Source organism: Emys orbicularis, chromosome 1 (genome assembly GCF_028017835.1).
Source record: "Emys orbicularis isolate rEmyOrb1 chromosome 1, rEmyOrb1.hap1, whole genome shotgun sequence".
NCBI lineage: Eukaryota > Metazoa > Chordata > Testudines > Emydidae > Emys > Emys orbicularis.
In genome coordinates this window covers 146,382,025-146,407,770 of record NC_088683.1, presented here as the reverse complement: position 1 = coordinate 146,407,770, position 25,746 = coordinate 146,382,025, and the positions used below count along the sequence as shown (strand labels likewise).

The 25,746-nt window shown below is 47.5% G+C and overlaps 2 protein-coding genes across 2 annotated transcripts in view; one reads left to right on the top strand and one right to left on the bottom strand.

Moving 5' to 3' along the window:
* The window catches only part of LOC135873059 (alpha-2-macroglobulin-like), a 1,316,454-nt gene that overhangs the window by 429,156 nt on the left and 861,552 nt on the right, over positions 1-25,746 (top strand). The window contains exon 20 of the mRNA XM_065397534.1: positions 18,688-18,723. Within this exon, the coding sequence (XP_065253606.1) occupies positions 18,688-18,723 (36 nt within the window). The remainder of the gene's footprint in view (positions 1-18,687; positions 18,724-25,746) is intronic.
* The window catches only part of LOC135873060 (scavenger receptor cysteine-rich type 1 protein M130-like), a 97,353-nt gene that overhangs the window by 8,886 nt on the left and 62,721 nt on the right, over positions 1-25,746 (bottom strand). Inside the window, exons 5-11 of the mRNA XM_065397535.1 lie at positions 24,314-24,631; positions 13,135-13,449; positions 11,799-12,113; positions 9,982-10,044; positions 9,581-9,895; positions 4,330-4,365; positions 2,582-2,719 (exon numbers count right to left, since the gene is read on the bottom strand). Coding sequence (XP_065253607.1) covers positions 2,582-2,719; positions 4,330-4,365; positions 9,581-9,895; positions 9,982-10,044; positions 11,799-12,113; positions 13,135-13,449; positions 24,314-24,631 — 1,500 coding nt within the window. The remainder of the gene's footprint in view (positions 1-2,581; positions 2,720-4,329; positions 4,366-9,580; positions 9,896-9,981; positions 10,045-11,798; positions 12,114-13,134; positions 13,450-24,313; positions 24,632-25,746) is intronic.

Sequence of the window (25,746 nt, the reverse complement as noted above, 5' to 3'; positions counted from 1 at the left end):
ATAAAATTTGGGGTCTGACTTTTGATACTTTTATATTCTCCTTACTAATATGTGTGAACGAAGAACGAAAACACTGTGTGTTGCTTCCAGATGGGGTTTATAGCACAATGAAAAGAAATAAGGAAAAGCGTTAAAGTGTTGCTGGGTATGGTGGGAGTTTAATATACAAGCGTGCACTTGAAGACTGACTCAACCCTTATCTCAAGGCAAGGTCAAGCAACCAGATAGGAGGGGGCAAGAGGGGTGGTGGGGAAGCATAAGAAACACTAAAAAGCCAGAGAAAAGGTGACTCTGACCGAAACATAACCTTACTCTTTACCCCTCCCATGGGGTACAAAAGAGGCAGTACCAAAGTGTCCATACTCATGATCCTCCAAAAGGGAACATGACCATAAATTGTAAGGGGTGGGACCAAGGCCGTGCACTATAGGTATAATTAAGCCTGCTAAGAAAAAGAAGGTGGGGAAAAGGACAGGGAAAACTCTGTGGCGTACAGAGCTATGGATATGCTTGCTTGATTAACTCCAATAAACATTGCATTACCTGCACTTGGACTATGGTCTTCTGCTTTCTGTTTGTGTGATAAGAACCAAGAGAGGGGCAAGGGAAAAAGCCCTAACATCTGTCAGTGGTACTAGTTTTCTAATTACCCAACCCAAACAAGTAACAACTTAGTCATCTGGCTTTCCATCAGTTGCAATGACTGCCTGAGGCCTGTTTGGAATCTCTGAGTTTTCTTCCTCTTGTTCTGCATCTGCCATTTGTAGAGTTTGCTCTGTTGCATCTGTTGATTGTATGCTCCAGCATTTTATCTTGAGTTTAGTTGTACTGGGTCTCCTTTCAAAAATCCCTCTGTCAAGTTCTTCTGCTTTTCTCATTAGGCCCATCATGGCTGCCACACTGAGGTGGAGAACGCTGTTGATGTTTGATCCTTTGATCACATGCATTCTGAATGAGAAGTTTTTGTCTTTGAAAGATATTTCTGTGGTGAACTGTCCCATGCAATTCAGAATGCCTCCAGGGCTAGTCAGAGCTGTGTCAGGTGACTTCAGCTCTGGGAGGGGTTGAAGGTGATTGTAAGGCCCGTCTGAGACGCCTGTTACATGGGCTCCTAAGTTAATTTCAAAGTCAATAGTGTTTCTCGGAATGATCAGTTTCACTCTCCAGACAGGCTCTGTATCATCACATATGATAGATCCCAGAAACAATTTTGCAAATTTCACACCATCAGCTCAGGATTAAACAAAGATTGTGAATGGCTAGCCAACTACAAAAGCAGTTTCTCCTCCCTTGGTGTTCACACCTCAACTGCTAGAAGAAGGCCTCATCCTCCCTGATTGAACTCACCTCGTTATCTCTAGACTGATGCTTGCATATTTATACCTGCCTCTGGAAATTTCCACTACATGCATCTGATGAAGTGAGTATTCACCCACGAAAGCTCATGCTCCAATACATCTGTTAGTCTATCAGGTGCCACAGGACTTTTTGTCGCTTTTTACAGATCCAGACTAACACGGCTACCCCTCTGATATCTGAAATATTTGTAACTCGGAACAAAATGTTACAGTTGTTCTTTCAAAAGTTTACAACTGAACATTGACTAAATACAGCTTTGAAACTTTACTATTCAGAAGAAAAATGCTGCTTTTAACCATCTTAATTTAAATGAAACAAACACAGAAACAGTTTCCTTACCTTGTCAAATCTTTTTTTAACCTTTCCCTTTAATTGTTTTAGTCATTTACATTTAAGACAGTATTGTATTGTATTTGCTTTTGGGGGGGGAGGGGGCGGTCTCTGGTGCTGCCTGATTGCGTACTTCCAGTTCCAAATGAGGTGTGTGGTTCACTGGTCAGTTCTGTAACTTTGAGCTTCCAGTGTATAAAGTATGCATCAAACATAGCCAGAACCCTTTCATAGTCATCTTTGTGACTGTCCTCAGGCAAATCAAAGGATTTAAAGAAATGTTCTGTTTGCTTCCAAATAGCATGAACTAAACACCATACCTCAGTTTCCTTATGGAGTTTTATAGCAATTGAAATCTTGCAAAATGCTGCTTCTAGTCTGTCAATTGTGAAGGTCTGTCAAAGTTGAAGTTCTCTGGGGCAACGAAGAGGGAGATGTTGATGAAATCCTGCAACCTGTGTTGCTTTTTTTTTCCTGTCTGCAACCTTCATTGCTCCTCCTTCTGTCTGCAACTTCTGTTGCTCTCTTCCCTCTGTTTTTCTTCTCTTCTGGCAGTGCTTAACTTCGGGCACCATATCACGTACACCTTGTACATGGTAGGTGGCAGGGCTGCTATTAGCAGGTCAGGTTTCTGTACCAGCTATGGAATGGCTACAGAGCTTCCTTCCCAGAGAAATACTCACCAGACGTGTGCACAATAAGATCCCTTAATGCTCTGTCAGGCATGGCTGAGGTTAGCTAAAATAAGTTGTTACATGCAACGCCACTTCGTGGCCGAACAGTATAATACAACTTAACCTTCCATTACACTGCCAACGTCCCACCCCCCTTAGACATAGCTCCCCCTGCTATTTCAGAGGCATTTCACACAGTGACACCAATCAACACCCACCTCTGTACTGTGCCCTGGCACTTCGCACCTGTGCACCCAGAATGATTAAGACCAGGCAGAGCAGGGAACCCAGGATAATGCAGATGATCACGGGCACTGTGACTCTCCCACTGTTGGTCAGAGGACGGCGCGGGGGAGCTGGATGGAAATGAACATGCAACAGGGAGAGATTATCCTGTGAGAGTCGCGGGGAGGGGGGGGACAGGGAGCTCCACAGTCACTCATTGCATAGCCAAAGACAGCAGGGTAACGGGCTGGGACACAATCTGTGCGCCATGGGGACAGCTCACAGGCTGCTGTTTAAATCATGGGCCCTGCCCTGTCAGCTGGAGCCAGCAGACAGGAATCGTCAGGCTCAGCAGGGCCTGCAGCTCCCACCCAGGTGTCATTCGCCCTCAGATTTCACAGGCCATGTGTAAGGGGACTGTTGGCCCCTTACTAAAACTCAGTGGGTTTTTTCAGTTGGCCATCTCCCAGTACCAGAAGGAGGGGGAAGGTTCGATGGGAAATCAGGACCCTGAGGCTGACAGTCCCCAGGAACAATGGGGAGAGGCCAGTGCTCCAGGTCAGCCTGATTGACAGGGTGGGCAGGCTAATGAAGGAGTCAGGAGGCTGGGGGGGATCCTGTCCTCCCTGTGAGCTGGAATTGCCTGGAACAGAGTGGGGCTGAGCTATTGAGAGAGCAGGGGCTGGAGCTAAGCTGGGGAGCAGAGCCGCGCCAGCCAGAGAGAACCAGAGAAGCAGCCCAGGGGGAGCAGAGTCACAGAATCAGCCCACAGGGGAGACCTGTGCTGGGAGGACAGCTATGTCAACCAGATCCAGAGAGGCCAGAAAAGCAGCCCAGGGAGCTGGAGGCAGAGTAGCAGCAGCCGTGCTGAGGCAGAGTGGAGCTGGAGCTGAGACAGAGTGATGGAGCTGGAGCTCGGGTTGGAGCAGTCCGGAGCTGGGTGCACTGAGCAGCTGGGCAGAGCGAGGGGGACCCTGGGCAGTGGGCCCAGCACAGGGAGACACCTCCAGCCAAGAGGCCTTGCAAGCCAGACTTGGAGGGGGATTGTAACACCGACAGGGCGGGGGCGACGCTGGGAAGAAGGGTTCTGCCAATTAAAGCCTGAGGGCGTGTGGCCACCATCAGAGCAAGTGTCCGACCCACAGCATCCCTGCAGCACAGCCAGGGCCTGAGAAGGAGCCTGGGACGTGTGAGGAACAGACTGTGAACTTCCCTTACAGTCCAGAGACACTGGTTGTGATGTCCCCGTGCCACAGAGCGGGGTGACGTGTTTTCCTTTAACCTTTCCCATTCCCCCCCCTTTTTTTTAAATTGATTGCTGTTTAATAAATTGCATTTGCTTTGAACTGTATGTAATGATCAGTGGGTCAAGGAAGCATCCAGTGTAGAGAGTGAGGACACCTTAGCCCCTGCCCTAAGTGACCACAACCAGGTTGGGGGTTGATCCTGGGCCCAACCTTGTTGGAGTTATGAGGACTCTGCCACAAAGGAGAGTGGAAGGGGAGCCCTTGAGGTCAGGCAGGCCTCTGGGTAAAGAAAGTCAGAGCAAGAATTCAGATTCCTTCATTAGCCCACTTCACTGGGGTACTGTATAAGCCAGGAAAGTTCCCCACAATAGCGGGACTATTCCCCTGCTTACACATGGAAAGGAGCTCCTGCCTTAGGCTGCAGCTTGCAGCTCATCCTCTGTGACCCAGCAGCAGGTAAATTTAACTCTTGATGGGAGCAGGGGATGATTTACCTGTTCTACTCAGTGATGCTACCATCTCTGTCACACCTGCAAAGGGAAAGGTGCAGTGGCACAGGAGCCAGCAAACAGAGCTGTAAACAGGGGAGTTTCAGTGGGAGTTTGCAAGGGGAGTTTGCGGGCGAGACTAAGAGAGGCAGGCAGAGGAATAGACAGGCTAGTGAAGGGAGGGGGTGGTGTTGTGCCTGTGTTTTGGCGCCTGTGGTTTTTCTCTTTTTTTGTTTTCCTTTCCTGTGTGTGGGGGGCGTGGTTTGGTTTGTGTTTCCCGGACTAACAGGTTTTAGGTGGGATGGCTATGACGGGGACAGAGGCAGCAGTGGAAGACACAATGAGGATGACTGGATGTGGAAGCTGCGGCATATACATAATCCTGGAGGGGGTATCTGAAAAGAGTGTCGTCTGCATGAAATGCCACCTGATAGAGCTGATGGAAGAAAAGATCAGAGGATTGGAGATGCAGGTGGAAACTCTGGTCGAGTTTAGAAGGGGGTTCGAGCAGATGATGGAGCAAAGACATGAGGAGGCTGAAGGAAAAAGCTCAGACTTGCAGATGGAAACAGGACCGAAGAATTCTGAGGGGAGACTGCTGGGTGAGGAAAGTGGACAGTGGAAGCATGTGTCTAAGAGAACCAGGCAGAGGAAGAGACAGGCTAGTGAAGGAGAAATAGAGCTCAGAAACAGGTTTGCGGAGTTGGAAAATGAAGAAGGGGCACAGCAGGTGGTCGCTGAAGGTGAGAGGGCAAGAAAGAAGAGAAGAGCAGCTAGTCCTATAGGAAGAGGGGAAGAGTCAATGGAGATAACACCAAATATGAGCCCCAGGAGGATACGGGATAGGTTGCGGAGGATTTCAAGGGACAATAGAAATCGAGACGACTTGCAGCCAGAGGGATAGACTGGAGAATCACACCGTTACCAGGAAAAGGCAGGTCTATGTGATTGGGGACTCCTTACTGAGAAGAATAGACAGGCCTGTAACTACAGCTGATCCGGAGAACAGAAGGGTGTGCTGTCTGCTGGGTGCTAAGATACGGGATGTGGACCTGAGGCTGAAAAGGATCCTAACGGGAGCGGGAAAGAATCCGCTGATTGTCCTTCATGTGGGAACAAATGATACAGCTAGATTCTCGCTGGAACATATCAAGGGAGACTATGCCAGGCTGGGGAAGACGCTTAAGGAAATCGAGGCTCAGGTGATCTTCAATGGGATTCTGCCTGTTCCTAGAGAAGGGCAACAAAGGTGTGACAAGATTATGGTGATCAACAGATGGCTCAGGTAGTGGTGCTACAAGGAGGGCTTTGGGATGTATGGCCACTGGGAAGCATTCATGGACAGAGGACTGTTCTCTCGGGATGGACTTCACCTGAGTAAGGAGGGAAATAGACTTCTAGGATGGAGGCTGGCACAACTGATTAAGAGAGCTTTAAACTAGGAATTGGGGGGAGATGGTTGGGAGATGTCCAGGTAATCTCCACGCCGGAATTTAACATTGAGAAGGAAGAAAACAAAGTAAGAAGGATACAGCCGTGAGTATGAGAATAGACGTAAGGAGGAAGGGTTGTGTAGATACCAGTCTAATAGGTGATACTGGCGGTAGAATGTCTGTGCCTAATCGGGTAAAGAATGTCAGTGAAACCAAACGGCAAAAATTAAGATGTTTGTACACTAATGCAAGGAGCCAAGGTAACAAAATGGAGGAACTAGAGCTACTGGTGCAGGAAGTGAAACCAGATATTATAGGGATAACAGAAACATGGTGGAATAGTAGTCATGACTGGAGTACAGGTATTGAAGGCTATGTGCTGTTTAGGAAAGACAGAAATAAAGGCAAAGGTGGTGGAGTAGCATTGTTTATCAATGATGAGATAGACTGTAAAGAAATAAGAAGTGATGGAATGGATAAGACAGAGTCTGTCTGGGCAAAAATCACATTGGGAAAGAAAGCTACTAGAGCCTCCCCTGACATACTGCTTGGGGTGTGCTACAGACCGCCGGGATCCGATTTGGATATGGATGGAGACCTCTTTAATCTTTTTAATGAAGTAAAAACTAATGGGAATTGTGTGATCATGGGAGACTTTAACTTCCCAGATATAGACTGGAGGACAAGTGCTAGTAGTAATAATAGGGCTCAGATTTTCCTGGATGTGATAGCTGATGGATTCCTTCACCAAGTAGTTGAAAAACCAACAAGAGGGGATGCCATTTTAGATTTGGTTTTGGTGAGTAGTGGGGAAACTCATAGAAAAATGGTTGTAGGGGACAACCTTGGTTTGAGCGATCATGAGCTAATTCAGTTCAAACTAGATGGAAGGATAAACAAAAATAGATCTGGGACTAGGGTTTTTGATTTTAAAAGGGCTAACTTTAAAGAATTAAGGAAATTAGTTAGGGAAGTGGATTGGACTGAAGAACTTGTGGATCTAAAGGCGGAGGAGGCCTGCAATTACTTCAAGTCAAAGTTGCAGAAACTATCAGAAGCCTGCATCCCAAGAAAGGGGAAAAAATTCATAGGCAGGAGTTGTAGACCAAGCTGGATGAGCAAGTATCTCAGAAAGGTGATTAAGAAAAAGCAGAAAACCTACAAGGAGTGGAAGATGGGAGGGATTAGCAAGGAAAGCTACCTTACTGAGGTCAGAACTTGCAGGGATAAAGTGAGAAAGGCCAAAAGCCATGTAGAGTTGGACCTTGCAAAGGGAATTAAAACCAATAGTAAAAGGTTCTATAGCCATATAAATAAGAAGAAAGCAAAGAGAGAAGAAGTGGGACCACTAAACACTGAGGATGGAGTGGAGGTTAAGGATAATCTAGGCATGGCCCAATATCTAAACAAATACTTTGCCTCAGTCTTTAATGAGGCTAATGAGGAGCTTAGGGATAATGGTAGGATGACGAATGAGGATATGGAGGTAGATATTACCGCATCCGAGGTGGAAGCCAAACTCGAACAGCTTAATGGGACTAAATCGGGGGGCCCTGATAATCTTCATCCAAGAATATTAAAGGAACTGGCACATGAAATTGCAAGCCTATTAGCAAGAATTTTTAATGAATCAGTAAACTTAGGGATTGTACCATATGACTGGAGAATTGCTAACATAGTTCCTATTTTTAAGAAGGGGGAAAAAAGTGATCCGATAACTATAGGCCTGTTAGTTTGACATCTGTAGTATGCAAGGTCTTGGAAAAAATTTTGAAGGAGAAAGTAGTTAAGGACATTGAGGTCAATGGTAATTGGGACAAAATACAACATGGTTTTACAAAAGGTAGATCATGCAAAACCAACCTGATCTCCTTCTTTGAGAAGGTAACAGATTTTTTAGACAAAGGAAATGCAGTGGATCTAATTTACCTCGATTTCAGTAAGGCATTTGATACCGTTCCACATGGGGAATTATTAGCTAAATTGGAAAAGATGGGGATCAATATGAAAATTGAAAGATGGATAAGGAACTGGTTAAAGGGGAGACTACAACAGGTCATACTGAAAGGTGAACTGTCAGGCTGGAAGGAGGTTACTAGTGGAATTCCTCGGGGATCGGTTTTGGGACAATCTTATTTAATCTTTTTATTACTGACCTTGGCACAAAAAGTGGGAATGTGCTAATAAAGTTTGCGGATGACACAAAGCTGGGAGGTATTGCTAATACAGAGAAGGACCGGGATATCATACAGGAAGATCTGGATGACCTTGTAAACTGGAGTAATAGTAATAGGATGAAATTTAATAGTGAAAAGTGCAAGGTTATGCATTTAGGGATTAACAACAAGATTTTTGGTTATAAATTGGGGACACATCAGTTGGAAATAACAGAGGAGGAGAAGGACCTCGGAGTATTGGTTGATCACAGAATGACTATGAGCCGCCAATGTGATATAGCCGTTAAAAAAGCTAATGCGGTCTTGGGATGCATCAGGCGAGGTATTTCCAGTAAAGATAAGGAGGTGTTAGTACCATTATACAAGGCACTGGTGAGACCTCATCTGGAATACTGTGTGCAGTTCTGGTCTCCCATGTTTAAGAAGGATGAATTCAAACTGGAACAGGTACAGAGAAGGGCTACTAGGATGATCTGAAGAATGGAAAACCTGTCTTATGAAAGGAGACTCAAAGAGCTTGGCTTGTTTAGCCTAACCAAAAGAAGGCTGAGGGGAGATATGATTGCTCTTTATAAATATATCAGAGGGATAAATATCAGGGAGGGAGAGGAATTATTCAAGCTTAGTACCAATGTGGACACAAGAACAAATGGATATAGACTGGACATTAGGAAGTTTAGACTTGAAATTAGACGAAGGTTTCTAACCATTAGAGGAGTGAAGTTCTGGAACAGCCTTCCAAGGGGAGTAGTGGGGGCAAAAGACATATCTGGCTTCAGGACTAAGCTTGATAAGTTTATGGAGGGGATGGTATGATGGGATAGCCTAATTTTGGCGATTAATTGAACTTTGATTATTGGCAGGTAAATATGCCCAATGGTCTGTGATGGGATGTTAGATGGGGTGGGATCTGAGTTACTACAGAGAATTCTTTCCTGGGTGCTGGCTGGTGAGTCTTGCCCACATACTCAGGGTTTAACTGATCGCCATATTTGGGGTCGGGAAGGAATTTTCCTCCAGGGCAGATTGGCAGAGGCCCTGGAGGTTTTTCGCCTTCCTCTGCAGCGTGGGGCACGGGTTACTTGCTGGAGGATTCTCTGCACCTTGAGGTCTTTAAACCACGATTTGAGGACTTCAATAACTCAGACATAGGTTAGGGATTTGTTACAGGAGTGGGTGGGTGAGATTCTGTGGCCTGCGTTGTGCAGGAGGTCAGACTAGATGATCATAATGGTCCCTTCTGACCTTAAAGTCTATGAGTCTAAAGGGAGGAGAGTTGGAGTCTGGGGGAAGTGATGTGTTTGTCACTGGGTAGCGCCCCTCAGAGTCCCCGGAGATCTTGAGATGTCACTTCTACAAACTCCCTCAGACCAGCACAGGGTGTGTATGTTAGTGATTTAGGGCCCATGTCCTCCTATACTGACTAGTAACAAACCAGCACACTGGGGCCTGTGATGGATGCAGGGACCATGTGGGCTGATGTCTGCACCAATCTGATGCCACAAAGGTTCGACCCTATAGCATCATTGATGCTCCTGCACATGGGAGATGGGAGGGCCTGGTCTGTGACCAGTGGGGGAAGGCAATTGGACCCATCCTTCTTCCGGAAAATTATAGCATGTAGCAGAAACATCTCCTGTCACTCACCTGAGCAATTCACTCCAACATCTTCCTTATGACCACAGTTGCTCTCACCCCAGGGCTTGGCAGGACAGTCCCAGAGAGATGACTCTGTCCCTCTGCAATTCAACGTTTCTACCCAGATGGGACCAGTCCCCTCACCAAATGCAGCCTTGCCCGGGGCAGATACAGCAGATCCACAGCCCAGTTGTTTACACACAACGTTAGCATCCGCCATGTCCCAGGAGTCATCACAAACTGTTCCCCAGGAGCCACGGTACCAAACCTCCACTCTCCCCGAGCATCTGTCCTCTCCTCCCATGACGCGTAACTTCTCCCGGTCTGGAAATGCAGAAACCTCACATGTTACTGGAACAGCTGGGAAAGTCCTTAGGGACCAAGAATGAGACACAGAGAAGCAGAAATACCTGTGCAGCTTGGAGAGTTCGGGCATTCGGCAAACAGGGTCTGAGGTGGTTTCTCTTTTTGTCCTATGCAGAGAAAATGATGAACTGAACGGACCGCGAAGAGTGTGTGATGTGGGAGAGAGTAGGGTTTATCTGTATATTAAACCCCTAAATTTCAGCAATTTTATAAACTTAAATCTAAAATCTAGTTTGTTTCAGAGCTAATGGATGTATTACTTAGTGGATTTTTTGGCTGTTGAAGTCTTTATGCAGCTCCCTGTTGGTGTGTGCGTTTGTGGTTATCTGAGTCTGTTCCATCCACCCTGTGTACAGCTGCTTCTGGCCCTGTTTGAAGGTAAACAGATTTGTCACCCGAAACTCACCCACATTATTGTGGGGATCCAGAGATGGTGGTATTAGAATTGAGACCAAAATGGGACTTTAGATCTGAAACAAACTCTCACCGACACGCACAGACACAGACACACTTTTTGGGAATTCTGATCCTGACCCAGATTTCACAGCCTGGGGGTCAGGAAGCAGGGGCTGCAGCAGAGCTAGACTCCAGGCAGACTAACAAGCGCAGCGGCCTGTATTAGGCTGCCTGACTGGTCGTACAGCCTGATTGGTGGGAAGGGTCAGCAGTCCAGCTCTGGCCAGAATCCAGCAGCCACAGGAGCCATTCAGCAACTGCTCAAAGCATTTCCCACAGCTAGGATACCTCGTTTTCCTGTCTTGTTCCTAGTCTTGCTGTTGCCTTGACTCCGGACTTACCCCTTGCCTTGCTCCAGGTAACCTGGTCCTGACACTGAGCTCCGATTTCTGACTTCGGCTCTGGCCTCCGGCTCTGACCCTTGGCTCTAATTTCTGGCTACCAGCTCCTGCTCTAACCACTGGGCATGACTCCTACTTCAACCACTCAGCCTCGCCTGGGACTGGTACCGCTCACGTCCTATTCACTGACATTTGGCCCATCTCTGATTGTTCATCCCCAAAGTATAGCCACAGAGATTCCCAAATGACTCTCACTAATGGGAGGCATTTGCAGTGGCGCTGGAACAATTTTTACAGTTGGGAGCTGAAAACCAGTGGTCCCCAAACTTTTTACCTTGCCCCCCTTACCCATATCCATGCCCCCTCTCCCCCTAGTTCGGGCCAGGACTAGGCCGTGGCTCGGGGGGCGGTGGGGAGACGTGGATAGGGATAAGGGGACTGAGGCTGGGACCACAGCTGGGGGCGGGAGCAGAGCCCTGCTTGTGGAGCCAGCAGCAGGACCCCATGTGCGGGACCAACAGTGGAGCACGGGGGCAGCAGCTGGGACCCCGCACAAAAACTGGGGGTGCTGAAGCATCCCTCACACCCCAAGTTCCCCTGCCTATGGGCATTTGTGGGGTCTCACTAACTGATTGCACTGTGTAACACACAGCTTGTATAAATAACTCCCATGTTTGTTTTCCAGGGGCTGTATTCTCATTCCTAGAATGGACAATGAAACTTTTATTTCACTAGAAGGGTGGTGAAGCACTGGAATGGGTTATCTAGGGAGGTGATGGAATCTCCATCCTTATAGGTTTTTAAGGACCGGCTTGACAAAGCCCTGGCTGGGATGATTTAGTTGGTGTTGGTCCTGCTTTGAGCAGGGGGTTGGACTAGATGATCTCCTGAGGTCTCTTCCAACCCTAATCTTCTATGATTATATGATATGTCTGTCACTGCTGCGAATGTAAGACTGTCTATACTGAAAAGTAAATACATTCACCATTTCTATCACACCCTTTCAACGAATTAAACATGTAGAAGGTGTGAGCATGCGTGTGCACAGACAGTTTCAGAATTACCACTGCAAGAAATATGGGTCTCTTCTGCGCGGTTATCACAGGACTGCTGTTTCCACATGTCTGATGGGCACTGCCAAATGGACCTGTGCTGCTTATTGCATGCAACATGGTCCAGCCATGTGGGACCAGAACCTTCTCCATATGCAAAGTCTCTTGCAATCTGCCCTCCGTCCCCACACTTCAGCTGTTTGCAGACAATTGCTGCGATGTCTCCAGACATCCCATTGGAGCAAACACTGCCCCACGTCCCATTGTAGAAAATCTCCAGCCGCCCAGCACAGTCACTGTCACTCAGCAGCCTCAAATCCGTGAATTCTAGAAGGAAATGCACAAAAAGGGAATTTAAATCGTCTGATTCTGAAATGACCTGGTGTGAAGAGTAAAATCCCAGCGATTGCTAACGATCCTGTGCATCATTCGGCAGGAGCAAATGTCAGAGAGAATCGCTCTAAGAATGAGAGACTCTCCTGGACGCCACAGGCCCATTAGAAATACAATGGTCACCTCTGAAAAGTCGCCAGTTCCCAGCAGTTACACACACAGATACCTGCAATACAACAGTGACTGCCCTCCCAACACTAGAGAAATGCTGCAATATCTCCAATACCCCTGGGTGGGAACATATGGGAAATGGTGACTTTCTAATCATGACCCCAGTAGGTAGGTAGAAAAGTAAAGTGACCACATTTTCTTTAAAAGGGAAAACGGAACACCCCACAGGGGCCCAACCCCAAGGCCTCCCTTCCTCTCTCCCCCCCCCACACGTGGGGCCAGCCTAAGCCCACCCTGCATCCCGCCCCCACAGGGACAGCCTGAAGTTCCCCTACCCTCTCGGCACATGGGCTGGCCTGAGCCCCCCTGCCACCCACCAGTGTCAGGCCAGCCCTAGGCCCCCTTCTTCCCTCCCGTGCGCAGGGCGGCCCAAGACCCCTGCTGTCCTCCCGGGGGCTGGCCCGGCCAAAGCTGCTGTCTTGAGTCCTCCCTCCAGTGCGGGACAGGTGTTGCCACTCGCCCCACCCCCACATGTTCCTCCACATCCCGCTAGGGGTCGTATCCCACTTTTTTCGCAAAACTGTGCATTTGTCCAATTTGCTCTTGCCAACTCATGATCACTTGGCAAAAGCAAACGGAACAAATGCCCTGTTTGCCAAAACATTCGGGATGGCCATGACAGGCTTAAAAAAGGGACTGTCCCGGCCAAAACTGGATGTATGGACACCCTATAGAAGAGACAGTGAGGTAAAGGCTCTATCATTCTCAGCTCTCTCCTCAATTGTCGGCCCCCTCCATTAAATTCCCTGGTAACCAGGCTCAAATGAGCATTCCTGGACCAGACCTGAGCAGAGAACTCCCGCATCCTCCTTGTGTCTGCAGTTGTGCTGTCCCCAGCCCCTGGAAGGACACGCCCAGAGATCGGATTCATTCCCAGAGCAGTTCACATCATCCAGCCAGATCTGCCCAGATCCTTGCCCATAATGAGCAGAGACAGTTGCATTGATGGCATGTCCACATCCCACTTGTTTGCAAACGACATTGGAGTCTGACAGATCCCAGAAATCATCACAGACTGTCCCCCAGCTGCCATTGTAATAAATCTCCACTCTCCCGGCACAGCGACCTGTCCCATTCACCAGTCTGATCCGCCTGCTCCCTGCAGGGATAGATCCCAGCTGTTAATATGCAATATGGGAATAATTAAACAGCTGTCATGTAATCAATGATGATGCTACAATGGCTGAGATATTGAAATGCTTTTAAAAGAAATGCTTTAACAAGAAACCCAGAGAAGAAGAGAAGCTGAGTAAGGAAACAAGGAATATTTTTTACAGAGCAGTATTGATAAACAGCATGTGAGTGAAAAGGCCTAATTCTGAATTCCTTACTCATCAGAGTAATCCCAGGATCTGTCACATGGGTCAGAGCTGTTTGTGAGACAAAGGGTTGGCGGAATTAGCCCTTACTTGAAATCTTGAATATTTTCAAACAACTCTTAAATGATAAGCATCATGGTGTTCAAGGAATTATTAGGCAATTAATTTACCCAAAACCAAATATTCTTTTCAATTGTTACAGAATGGGGAGGGTGTGACACTGGCTGACCAGGTCATGCTAGAGTGTATTTAGATCAGTTCACTCGTGTAGATCAAAGTAATGGTTAGATGTATAAGTGTGTATTCAGATGTTTAAACTTTATGAAAACTAGTGGAACATTACTGGTATTGTTTTCATAGCATCATAGAATCATAGACTATCAGGGTTGGAAGGGACCTCAGGAGGTCATCTAGTCCAACCCCCTGCTCAAAGGAGGACCAATTCCCAACTAAATCACCCCAGCCAGGGCTTTGTCAAGCCTGACCTTAAAAACCTCTAAGGAAGGAGATTCCACCACCTCCCTAGGTAACCTATTCCAGTGCTTCACCACCCTTCTAGTGAAAAAGTTTTTCCTAATATCCAACCTAAACCTCTCCCGCTGCAACTTGAGACCATTACTCCTTGTTCTGTCATCAGGTACCACTGAGAACAGTCTAGATCCATCCTCATTTCGCTTATCTATTCCTGTCATAATGTAATGCCAAACATGTACATGGTAAATACACTTGTAGCTAAATAACACATATTACACATCAAATAAATTTTGTGAAATGCTAGGGATTTAAGGACTTTAACAGAAAATGCTAATTTCAAAGCAAATAGCCATTATGCATAAGGTTGGAGGTCAAAAATCTAAGTGCATTTCTCACTCTCTGTCATCAAAGGAAAAGCCCACATGGGTAGAGAGACTGTCAGTTTGTTTTCTGTGAGAAGAAGATATAAATATGGATTCAAAGAAAGATCCTGTATCTCTGGACTGTTTGGATTCTAACAGAAAAGAATAACTCAATGAGAAGACAGAGATCCCCAGAGTTATTCTGGGTAGCCCTGTGTGAAGGGGTGAGTTCCCCACACTAGCCCTGTAAGAGCTGGGTTGGGCCAGGTTGGCCTAATCAGCTAATTACACTGCAAACAGTGGAGCTTTAGGCCGGAATCAGCTGGTTAGAGAGACTCGCCTGTTCAGGAACTGGTGGGACCTATAAAGCCAGGAAGCTGGCTATGGGCTGGGGCTGTTGGAAAAGGCTGCAGTAAGGCAGGCAGAAGTCATGCCCTGGGAAGAGGGAGGAGTATTTTGGGGCTGCAGGGATATAGTCTGCAGTTACTCCCTGGAGGTGGATTCTTGGGGCTGGCATTTCACCCAGAGTGAGGAGAGGAACCAGAGTATAGGAAGCAGTCATAGAATCATAGAAGATTAGGTTTGGAAGCGACCTCAGGAGGCCATCTAGTCCAACCCCCTGCTCAAAGCAGGACCAACCACAACTACATCAGTCCAGGTAAGGCGTAGTGTGGGCAGAGGGAGGAAGCCCAGAACTGCTGAGCTGTCTCTGGACTGGAACCCAGAAAACAGGGCAGCCCTGGGTTCCCCTACCAGCCACTGAGGGAGTGGCACCAGGGCAGTGAATGGGAAGATGGCCTAGGACTGTTGATGGACTGAATCCCGTAAGGGGGAACACTGAGTGACCTAGCTGGAGGGCTAAGTCACAAAGAGGATGCTGCGGGTCCTGGAGCAAGATGTGCTGCAGACCAGAGTCAGAGTGATGGTGTGCAAACTGTGGATTGGGCGTTGGCCTCGAGAGCTAATTCCCAGAGTGACGAGGAGGAGGTGCCAGATCGGCAGTGAATGGAGTACCTCATGACACCCTGTAAAAGACTTTTGGGAAACTGACAGTTTATTACATCAGTGCCACCATTTGGAGTTACAAACTGATTTGCCTGTTATATTTTACCTGCTATAGACTCTCAATAACCCTCATTCTTCCTTCTTAGCTAATAAACCTTTAGATATTTACAATAGAACTGGCTGCCAGCGTTATCTTTGGAATAAGGTCTGGAGTGACTGACTGGTCCCTTGGGACTGGGGGAAACTCGGTGTGGTGTGATATTATGATTAAGTGACATTTTATCACAACTTTCAGTTTGTCTGGGTGGCAAGTTAGGCTGAAGAGCCTAAAGGGGATGTCTGTGACTCCATAGTGAAACTTGTGTAGTGATCCTGGAGTTCATGTTTGTGACTGGCTTGGTGAAATCTAATTATAGAACAGGGGTCTCAAACTCCTGGCCTGCGGGCCATCTGCAGCCCTTGAACCTCCCCACTGCGGCCCATGGAGGAGAGACAGATGGAGAGACGCAGGCAGACAGGCTGTCCGCAATGTCTGCTGTAGGCACTGCCCCCCGTAGCTCCCATTGGCTGAGGGAGAGGGACAGAGATATCATCATTAGTTGCCGGGCAGAGTCAGCCATGGAGGCAGCATCACTTTTTTCCACAATGAATATAAACAAGTCAAAATACCAAACACAACTATCTGATGCACACCTTGCTGCAATCCTGAAGGTTTCAACTACTCAGGCAGGGAGGCCAAACATCAACAAACAGACAGAACTGAAGCATTGCCAGGTGTCTGGCAAACACTAAAACCTCTCTGGCAGGAGAAGAATTGTATAAAGTTGTAAAAAAAAAAAAAAATTTGAGATATTCCTATCTCATAGAGCTGGAAGGGACCTTGAAAGGTCATGGAGTTGAGTCCAGCCCCCTGCCTTCACTAGCAGGACCAAGTACTGATTTTTGCCCCAGATTCCGAAGTGGCCCTCTCAAGGATTGAACTCACAAGCCTGGGTTTAACTGGCCAATGTGCAAACCACTGAGCTATCCCTCCCCCCAACTTTATTATTTCAGCTTTATTATATGACAGCTTTATTATTTCTAAGACATTCAGAATAAAAAATACAATATAAATGTTTTCTTTTCTGAACACCATCTTCAGTGACATTATTAGCCCACTGGGAGGATTTGAGGACTGGCACTAAGGCAAATTGAATTTGAGACCTGTTATAGAACACACCAGCAGTTTGGGTGTCTGCCCTTGTTTTTTTGAGTCTGCCCTGAGATAGTCACTTACAGTGGTGAGCCACTCCAGACAGCATGACAGGAGGTACCAGAATGTTAGAGAAAAGCAGACTTGGTACCAATTTATTTTACAAATAAAGGGAAAGACAGGCAAATTGGATCCATGTGTCTACAATAAACTCCCAGATGCTTAGGGCCTAATTCTACTCTGCTGAAATCAACTGTGAAGCTCCCACTGACACAATGGGAAAAGAAATGGGCCCCTAATGTGCTGTAGTTATCCTGCAGTTAGAATGGGCATGAAAAATGATATCAATGCAGTAACATACAGTGCACGATATAGGGTGTGGTAAACCCAGGACAAACAGCTACAAAGGGGGGTTAGTAATTAGCCCCAGGGGGTTAAAAGGCCTCTCCCAATCCACTGAGGAGAGAGAACCACGGAGAAACAAGGTTCAGCTGGAAAAGGGGTTACTAGGAAACTAATTAGGTTCAGCTGGCTCCAACTGTTTGAGACCTTTTTAAACCCTCCCCTGCATGGAAAGAGAGGGGTGAGAGAAGCAGGGAAGCTGCCAGTAGGCTGGGTGCTGCAAGACACTGAACCCTTCCAGGAAGGAAGGCTGTACTCCCTCCCCAGAAGGGAAGGAAAACAAGCACAAGGGACTGACTGAGGAAAGGAATAGCCAGACCCTGTGCTACCTGTAAGGATCTGCCTTACCCAAGCATGTGTCTCAAAGGCAAAAAGGACTGAGCCTCCTGAGGGGAAGAAGGTACTTTGCCACACGTGGTGTCGGGGGTGGGATGTGGTATAGTGAGTAAGGCTCTGTGGCAAGCCATCTCAGGGCAGGGTAAATCACAAACAAAAAAAATGGAGGACGTAGTGAAGGGGTTGATACAGGCCACCAGGGTACAGATGGCGGCCCAGCAAGAGTCAGTACGTGTCCAACAGGAGACAAACCAATTACTGATGAACCAGGCGGCCCAAGATCAAGCCACCCTGAATGAAGTAGTGAACCAGTTGAAAGCCCTGACCATGCTGATGCATGGGCCCCAGGGGACCCGGCCACTGCGGGCAAGCAACTATTTACAGAAGATGACAACAGACGACAATATAGAGGCGTATCTCCTCGTGTTCGAGAGGACGGCCCTGCGGAAGGCCTGGCCCCAAGACCAGTGGGCAGGTATCCTGGCCCCATTTCTGTGCAGGGAGGCCCAGAAGGCCTATTTCAACATGACCACAGAAGCACCTATGGATTACCCCCAGCTGAAGGCAGAAATCCTGGCGAGGTCAGGCATGATGCCAGCCATAAGGGCCCAGCACTTCCATGAGTGGAAATACCGGGACAACAAAGCGCCGAGGTCCCAGCTATTTGACTTGATCCACCTTGCTCGGAAGTGGTTCCGCCCCGAGACCCATGGGCCGAAGAAGGTAGCGGAAATCCTGGTGTTGGACAGGTACATGAGGGGGTTGCCTCCGGACATATGAAGGTGGGTCCGCCAAAATGATCCCTCCTTCTATGATGAACTAGTTGCCCTCATAGAGAGACACTTAGCAGCCCAAGAACTTTCTCGGACCACCGGGGAAGGAAGGTGCCAGAATCGGAGACCAGTCTCTGCGCCGAGGCCCCGGTTTGCCCTAGCGCTAGGCTGGACAATGGACGGGAGGAAGGAGGCGGAAGAGCAGCCGGAGGTCCCGGAGAGACTTCAGGACTGGGGGAGAAAGACTCGGGGGGATAAAGCCCATCAGCCCAAAAAATAGGGGGCTGCCCCGAGCGGGGTACCGATGTTATGCCTGTGGCGAATTGGGGCATATTGCTGCCCAATGCCCAAATCTAGAAGAGCCTATGCAATGTGAATTGGGAGATATAGGGGGACCATGTGATCTAATAAGTCTAGTCAGGGTTGCAATGGTCCCTCAGATACACTAGGCCCGTTAAGATGAATGGTATAAAGACCACAGCGTTGGTAGACTCGGGGAAGTGCGATCACGTTAGTCTCGGGGAAGCTGGTCGGGCAGGACCAACTATCCTGGGCCAAGCGCTCAGGAATATCCTGTGTGCATGGGGATGTCAACTATTATCCAACCATCTCCGTAAAAAAAGAAGTTCTCAGAAGCCCCACTAAGTTGACGGTGGGAGTAGTTCTGAAACTCCCCTACCCAGTCCTTCTTGGATGAGACTTTCCGGGGTTTGATAGCCTACTACCCGGGGAGGAGGTAGAAGAAAATAATGACCCTGGGACCCAGGGGGTGGCCCAAATAGTTAATCCCCCTTCAGCCTTCCATGAATTTAGCCAGAATTTGTTCTCCCCACCAGTGAAGTCCAGGAAGACTCGGAGGGAACGGAGGGCGGATAAAAGGAGGGGGACGAGGATCCTGACCCAGTACCAGAAGTCTACGCTTGTAGGGGAAAGAGGGGGCTCAACCGACAGTGGGACTGGGCCAGCGATCAACAACCCTATTGCCGGACCTGGTTCCCCAGGGGCTTTCCCCGAGGGGGAGACGGAGGTAGACCCCCCTGAGTTTGGACAAATGGGGACCGCACTTGGGAATTTTGGTCAGGATCAGGCCAATGATCCCATATACAACAATATTTGTAAAGAAGTAGTCGAGGTAAATGGGGTCCCCGTGGAGGAGAGAGTTAAGGGCCCAGGGCCATATTATGTGATTAAGTACAATCTGCTATACAGACCGGATTCTACAGAGGTTTTTTTTGGCCCGGCATTTATGCGGCGGTCCGGCGATATTGTACATCCTGTCCGGAATGCCAGATACATGGGCCCAGACCACACTTAAGGGCCCCTTTGGTACCTCTGCCAATTACTGAAAACCCATTTGAGTGAATAGCTATGGACCTAGTAGGGCCATTGGAGAAGTCAGCCTGGGGCCATCAGTACATTCTGGTAGTACTAGATTATGCCACCCGATACCCCGAGGCCGTACCCCTACGGAACACCAGGTCCAAGACCATAGCCAAAGAATTAGTCCAGATTTTTTCCAGAATAGGGATACCTAAGGAGATCCTGACGGACCAAGGGACCCCCCTTTGTGTCTAAGCTGATGAAGGACCTATGTACAATGCTCCACATACGGACCCTCAGGACATCGGTCTACCATCCCCAGACTGATGGCCTTGTTGAACGCTTTAATAGGACATTGAAGAACATGTTACAGAAAGTGGTTAGTCGCGACCGGAAAGACTGGGATGCCCTGCTGCCTTACTTGCTGTTTGCCATATGGGAAGTTCCTCAGGCTTCCACTGGATTCTCCCCCTTCAAGCTGTTATATGGTCGCCACCCCAGGGGCATACTGGACCTGGCTAAAGAAGACTGGGAAGAACAGCCGAACCCTGGGAGAAACGTTGTTGAACATGTCTTGCAGATGAAAGACAGAATATCCCAAGTCACCCCCGCTTGTGCACTAACACATGGAGAAGGCCCAAGGGGCACAACAGACATACTACAATCGCCAAGCAGCGACCTGGAAGTTCCAGGTGGGGGACCGGGTGATGGTGCTCATACACACAGCAGAGAGCAAGCTCCTGGTCAGGTGGCAGGGGCCGTACGAGATAATAGAAGCTATAGGAGAAGTCGACTATAAGGTCCGACAGCTGGGTCGCCGGAAGCTGGAGCAGATCTACCATATAAATTTGCTGAAGCCTTGGCAGGATAGAGAAGCTCTGGTGGTTGTGTTAGGGGCACCATCCACTAAAAGCAACCAGCCCGAACAGGTGGGAATATCTACGGAGTTGACTCCGGAACAACGATCGGAAGTGATCAGCCTGATCAAACACAACCAGGATGTGTTCTCGGAAAAGCCAGGCAGGACTACTGAGGTGCACCATCAGATCCTCACAGAGCCTGGAGTGAAGGTGAACATCAAGCCATCCCGGAGGCCAAAAGAGAAGAGATTAGGACAGAGGTCAGGAAAATGCTGGCCTTAGGAGTCATCGAAGAATCTTATAGCCAATGGTCAAGTCCTGTGGTTTTAGTGCCTAAGCCTGACGGCAGTATGAGGTTCTGCAACGACTTCCGCAAGCTGAATGAGGTGTCCCAATTTGATGCGTACCCTATACCCAGGATAGATGAGCTGATTGACAGACTGGGAAAAGCACGGTTTATGTCTACCCTTGACCTGACCAAGGGCTATTGGCAGATCCCCCTGGCCAAGGCCAACAAAGAGAAGACAGCCTTTGCAACTCCAGAAGGTCTGTATCAGTGCACCGTCCTCCCCTTTGGGTTGCATGGGGCTCCCACTACTTTCCAACGGCTAATGGACAAACTGTTGTGACCCCATGGCAAGTACGCTGCAGCCTATCTCGACGATGTCATCATACATAGCCCCGACTGGGAGACGCACTTGGAGAAGGTGAAAGCGGTCCTGGACAACCTGAGGAAGGTGGGGCTGACTGTGAATCCCTCCAAATGTTTGATCAGGTTAGCTGAGGCCAAGTACCTCGGGTATATAGTGGGGAGGGGTGTGGTGAAGCCCCAACTCAACAAATTAGAAGCTATACAGAAGTGGCCCCAACCACTCTGGAAAAAACTGGTCAGAGCATTCCTGGGACCAGTGGGGTATTATAGGCGGTTCATTCCCCACTTCGCCACTAGGGCATGCCCATTAACAGACCTAACAAAAGCTCGGGGCCCAGACATAGTAAAATGGTCTGCCGCAGCCGAAGGTGCTTTTGCAGATCTCAGGGCGGCCCTCTGCACAGACCCCGTACTAGTAGCCCCAGACTGGGGGAAGGAGTTTATCCTACAAACCGACACCTCTGAAGTCGGGTTGGGGGCGATACTTTCACAAATGGTTGGAGATGACGAACACCCCATCCTCTTCCTCAGTAGGAAGCTCCTGCCTAGGGAACGGAAATACGCCGTAGTGGAAAAGGAATGCCTGGTGGTAAAATGGGCTGTAGAAAGCCTCCGCTACTATATACTTGGACGGAGGTTTACCCTTGTCAGGGACCATGCCCCTCCGCAGTGGATGCACCAAAACAAGGACAAAAATGCAAGAGTAACAAGATGGTTCCTGTCACTTCAACCCTTCCACTTCACAGTACAACATAGGTCTGGAACCCAACATGGCAATGCGGATGACCTGTCGAGAGTGCACTGCTTTCCGACCCAAGTAGCCCAACCCCGTAGTGTTGAGCGGGGTGGAATATGTGGTAAACCCAGGACAAACAGCTACAAGGGGGGGGGGGTAGTAATTAGTCCCAGGGGTGAAAAGGAGGAGAGAGAACCCACTGAGGAGAGATAACTATGGGGAAACAAGGTTCAGCTGGAAAAAGGGGTTAGTAGGAAACTAATTAGGTTCAGCTGGCTCCAATTGCTTGAGACCTTTTTAAACCCTCCCCTGTGGTGGAAAGAGAGGGGTGAGAGAAGCAGGGAAGATGCTAGTAGGCTGGGTGCAGCAAGACACTGAACCCTTCCAGGAAGGAAGGCTGTACTCCCTCCCCAGAAGGGAAGGAAAACAAACACAAGGGACCAACTGAGGAAAGGAATAGCCAGACCCTGTGCTACCGGTAAGGATCTGCCTTGCCCAAGCCTGTGTCTCCAAGGCAAAAAGGACTGAGCCAGCTGAGGGGAAGAAGGTACTTTGCCACAAGGGACATAGTTAAAATATCTGTTACTTGTTTACTTTTACGGTGGGACCTTAATGTAAATAATATACCAGCAAAAAGAACAATAGAATTATCTTGTACAATAGTCATGTATAACCAAGAACAATGAAAAAAATCCCATCACAGATTCCTTTTTCCTTCTTTTCCTTTAAATGAAGGATAATTGCACAGTTCTAGATTAGGATTTAACAAGGTCACATTAGAACAGCAACTTTGATGTATTTCCTAAGTGACAGAGGGATACATCCACAAAGGTACGCAGCTACCTAATTGCCTCTTTATAAATACATAATGTATAAATCGTTACATATTTATTGAAGCAGGGACTTGACTCTCCCATATCCCAGGTGAGTGCCCTGGCCACCAGCTAGAATCAATCTCTAGCATTTTTCTGATTCAGTGACTGATTATTTGTACAAAGTGGAACATTTCCTGCAGGAGAGACCCACCCCAGCATGCCCTATAGTCTATAGTGACTAGGGCACTCACCTGTGTTCACATCCCTGCACCAAATTAGGCAGAGCAGGGATTGAACATGGATTTCCCACCTCCCAGCTGAGTGCTTTAACCACTGGGTTATGGATAAAATGGGGAGATGAGACCTGATCTGGCTTACATGCCTAGCTCAAGGAGTGGGTTCATGACTGAGATCCCTGAGCAGAGGTGCTTACCTCTGCCTGTGTGTCAGGGGCCTGAGGCTTAGATCAATAGCAGGTTGGCATCTAAAGAACTTTGTGTATCTAGGCCCTACTCCCGTCCTTGGCATTTCACTGCTGGCAAATTTAGGTGGTTCCCTGATCAGCTTTCTGGCTTCTGGTGCCTAACTCTCCCCATGCATTGTATGGGGAGTGGATGTATGACTCAGAGCTGAGGATTCCATTGGATGGCAAGGCACCTAGGAGTCAGGCCTTGCAATGCCCAAGTCCCTTGTGGGATCTAACCCAGAGCCACTATCCATGGCAGCCTTGGTCAAAACAGGTTGCATATGACTTCCTTTTCTTACTATTGTTTTCTGATACAATACAGCATGTTTTTTAAGACTTTAAAATCAAGAAGCCACTATATACACTAGAGCTGCTTGGAAATTCATCCTTTTCCCCACAAAATATGAATGACCATGAATATTTTTCATGTTCCACAAATAAATTAGGGTTTTTCATAGAGCTGTCAAGTGATTAAAAAAAATTAATCATGACTAATCGTGCTGTTAAACAATAATAGAATACCATTTATTTAAATATTTTGGATGTTTTCTACCATTTCAAATATATTGATTTCAATTACAGAGATTAGAAAGTATACAGTGCTCACTGTATATTTATTTTTTATTCCAAATATTTGAAGTATAAAAAATGAAAGAAATAGTATTTATCAATTCAGCTAATACAAGTACTGTAGTCTAATCTCTTTATCATGGAAGTTGAACTTACAAATGTAGATTTTATGTAAAAAAAATAACTGCATGCAAAAATAAAACAAATTTCAATTGGTATTCTATTGTTTAACAGTGTGATTCAACTGTGATTAATAAGGATTTTTTTTAAAATCTCGATTAATTGTTTTAGTTAAATGCATGAGTTAACTGTGGTTAATCAACAGCCCAAGTTTTTCAACAAAAATCTGAACATTTTCAATGAAAACAGACTTTTTGTGAAAGTTTGTAATCTTATTGTAAAGATTTTTCACAGGAAAAAGGTTTTCATGAAATTTTTTGAACATAAAAATATATGAGAGAGAGAGGTTGCTATAGTGCATTAACCGTATAACATGGCTATGCTTTGTTCTGTATATAATATATTTTTACTATAAATGGGTCACAGTTTGAACCTCAGATCCACATCATTTCAAGGACTGCTGAGATCTCAGCACAAGGTGGGGTGGAGGCAGGCCCTGGGGTGGATCATGTTCCCACTGAACAAGGACAGGATATTTAGAAGATTTTCACACTAAGTCACCTGAGCAAATGACACCGACGTCCTCAGCAATTCCTGCCTGGGCTGTCTCAGATGCGGAGTTATCACAGAGAGTCAGACGAGTCTCATTTCCTGCACACTGGACCCTTCTCAGCCCCACGGGGCCCCTTCCTCGCTCAGACTTGGGGGGGTTATAAGCTTTCTCAGCGACTCCGCACTGGAGCTGTCTGCACACCACGCTGGCATCGTTCATGTCCCACTGGTCATCCAGGACTCTGCCCCATACACCATGGAGGAAAATCTCGACTGTCCCATTGCATCGGCTCTCTCCATACAACAGTCTGAGCGCCTCAGAACGACCTGGGGTCACAGAGACACAAAATATGCTGAATAACACTCCCTGCTGGTACTGCACTAGAAATAATACATAGGTGTGATGTGAAACACAGGTTTCTGTGCCAAGTGGGAGGTAACCCTCACCGCTGTGCAGTGATACAGGGAACAACCTCTCTCAAGGGTTTCATTTGTCTGTCTACTCAGAAATGCAGGAGGTGATGGAGGGAAAGAATTCCCCAGCTCTGAGATCAGAGCTTGCACGATGTGGAGCGCTCTCTCCTCCCCGAGAAGTCAATGTCAGTGGAGAGTGCTCAGGAACACCTGGCAGATCAGGCCCCTGATTACCAAAACGCTCTGGGCAAAAGCGCTCAGTGCTCACCCCACACACTGATAGCGGCAGTGCTGTGAGATAGGTGTGATTTACAACAGGAGTCTTTTCTGCACTCAGCTGGGTTTTTCCAGGCCAGGTCTGCAACTGTGGACACTTGAGTTTCCTTTCTCATGAACTCTAGCTATTGGCTTGGCTGGAGATGATGCTTGGAGGGGTGAGTGACCTCTGGGCAAGGGGGAGGAAGGTTCCATTTTTTTCTAAACATTTGTATTTTTTTTTAAAACTTTGTTCACTGTGAGCATGTAAAGATGTTGAAGTTCCTTGTGGGAGAAGCCAAGACTCTTTCTGGTGATTAGGTCATTGGAGATTTATACAGTGTGTACGGCACCTTGCATTTCAAAGGAGCCAAAGTGTTCCCAAAATATGATCTGTAAACCTGTCAAATCTTCCTAAATATGTAAACAGTTATAAAAAATATACATACAGAGGACAGTAGTGACTCCATATTTAAAGATGAGATTAATATTGCACTTAAGACAGGGATTTAATTACTCTGTTTTTTATTAAAGTTATATATGGTCTGATTCTCACATTAAGACTCCTATCTCTGAGCAGGTGTCACAGAGTCACCGGACAATGCTCTGGAACTATTCCATATGAATCCAGTCAGGACTCTGGGGGAAATATTACTCCTCTCTGTGAGCAGACTGTCTCCAGGGCAAGAAGCTTACACAGCTTCGACCTTCCTGGGTCTGACCTCGGAGTATTCACCTTCCTTTTCTCACACAGTGTGCTTCCCACAGCGAGT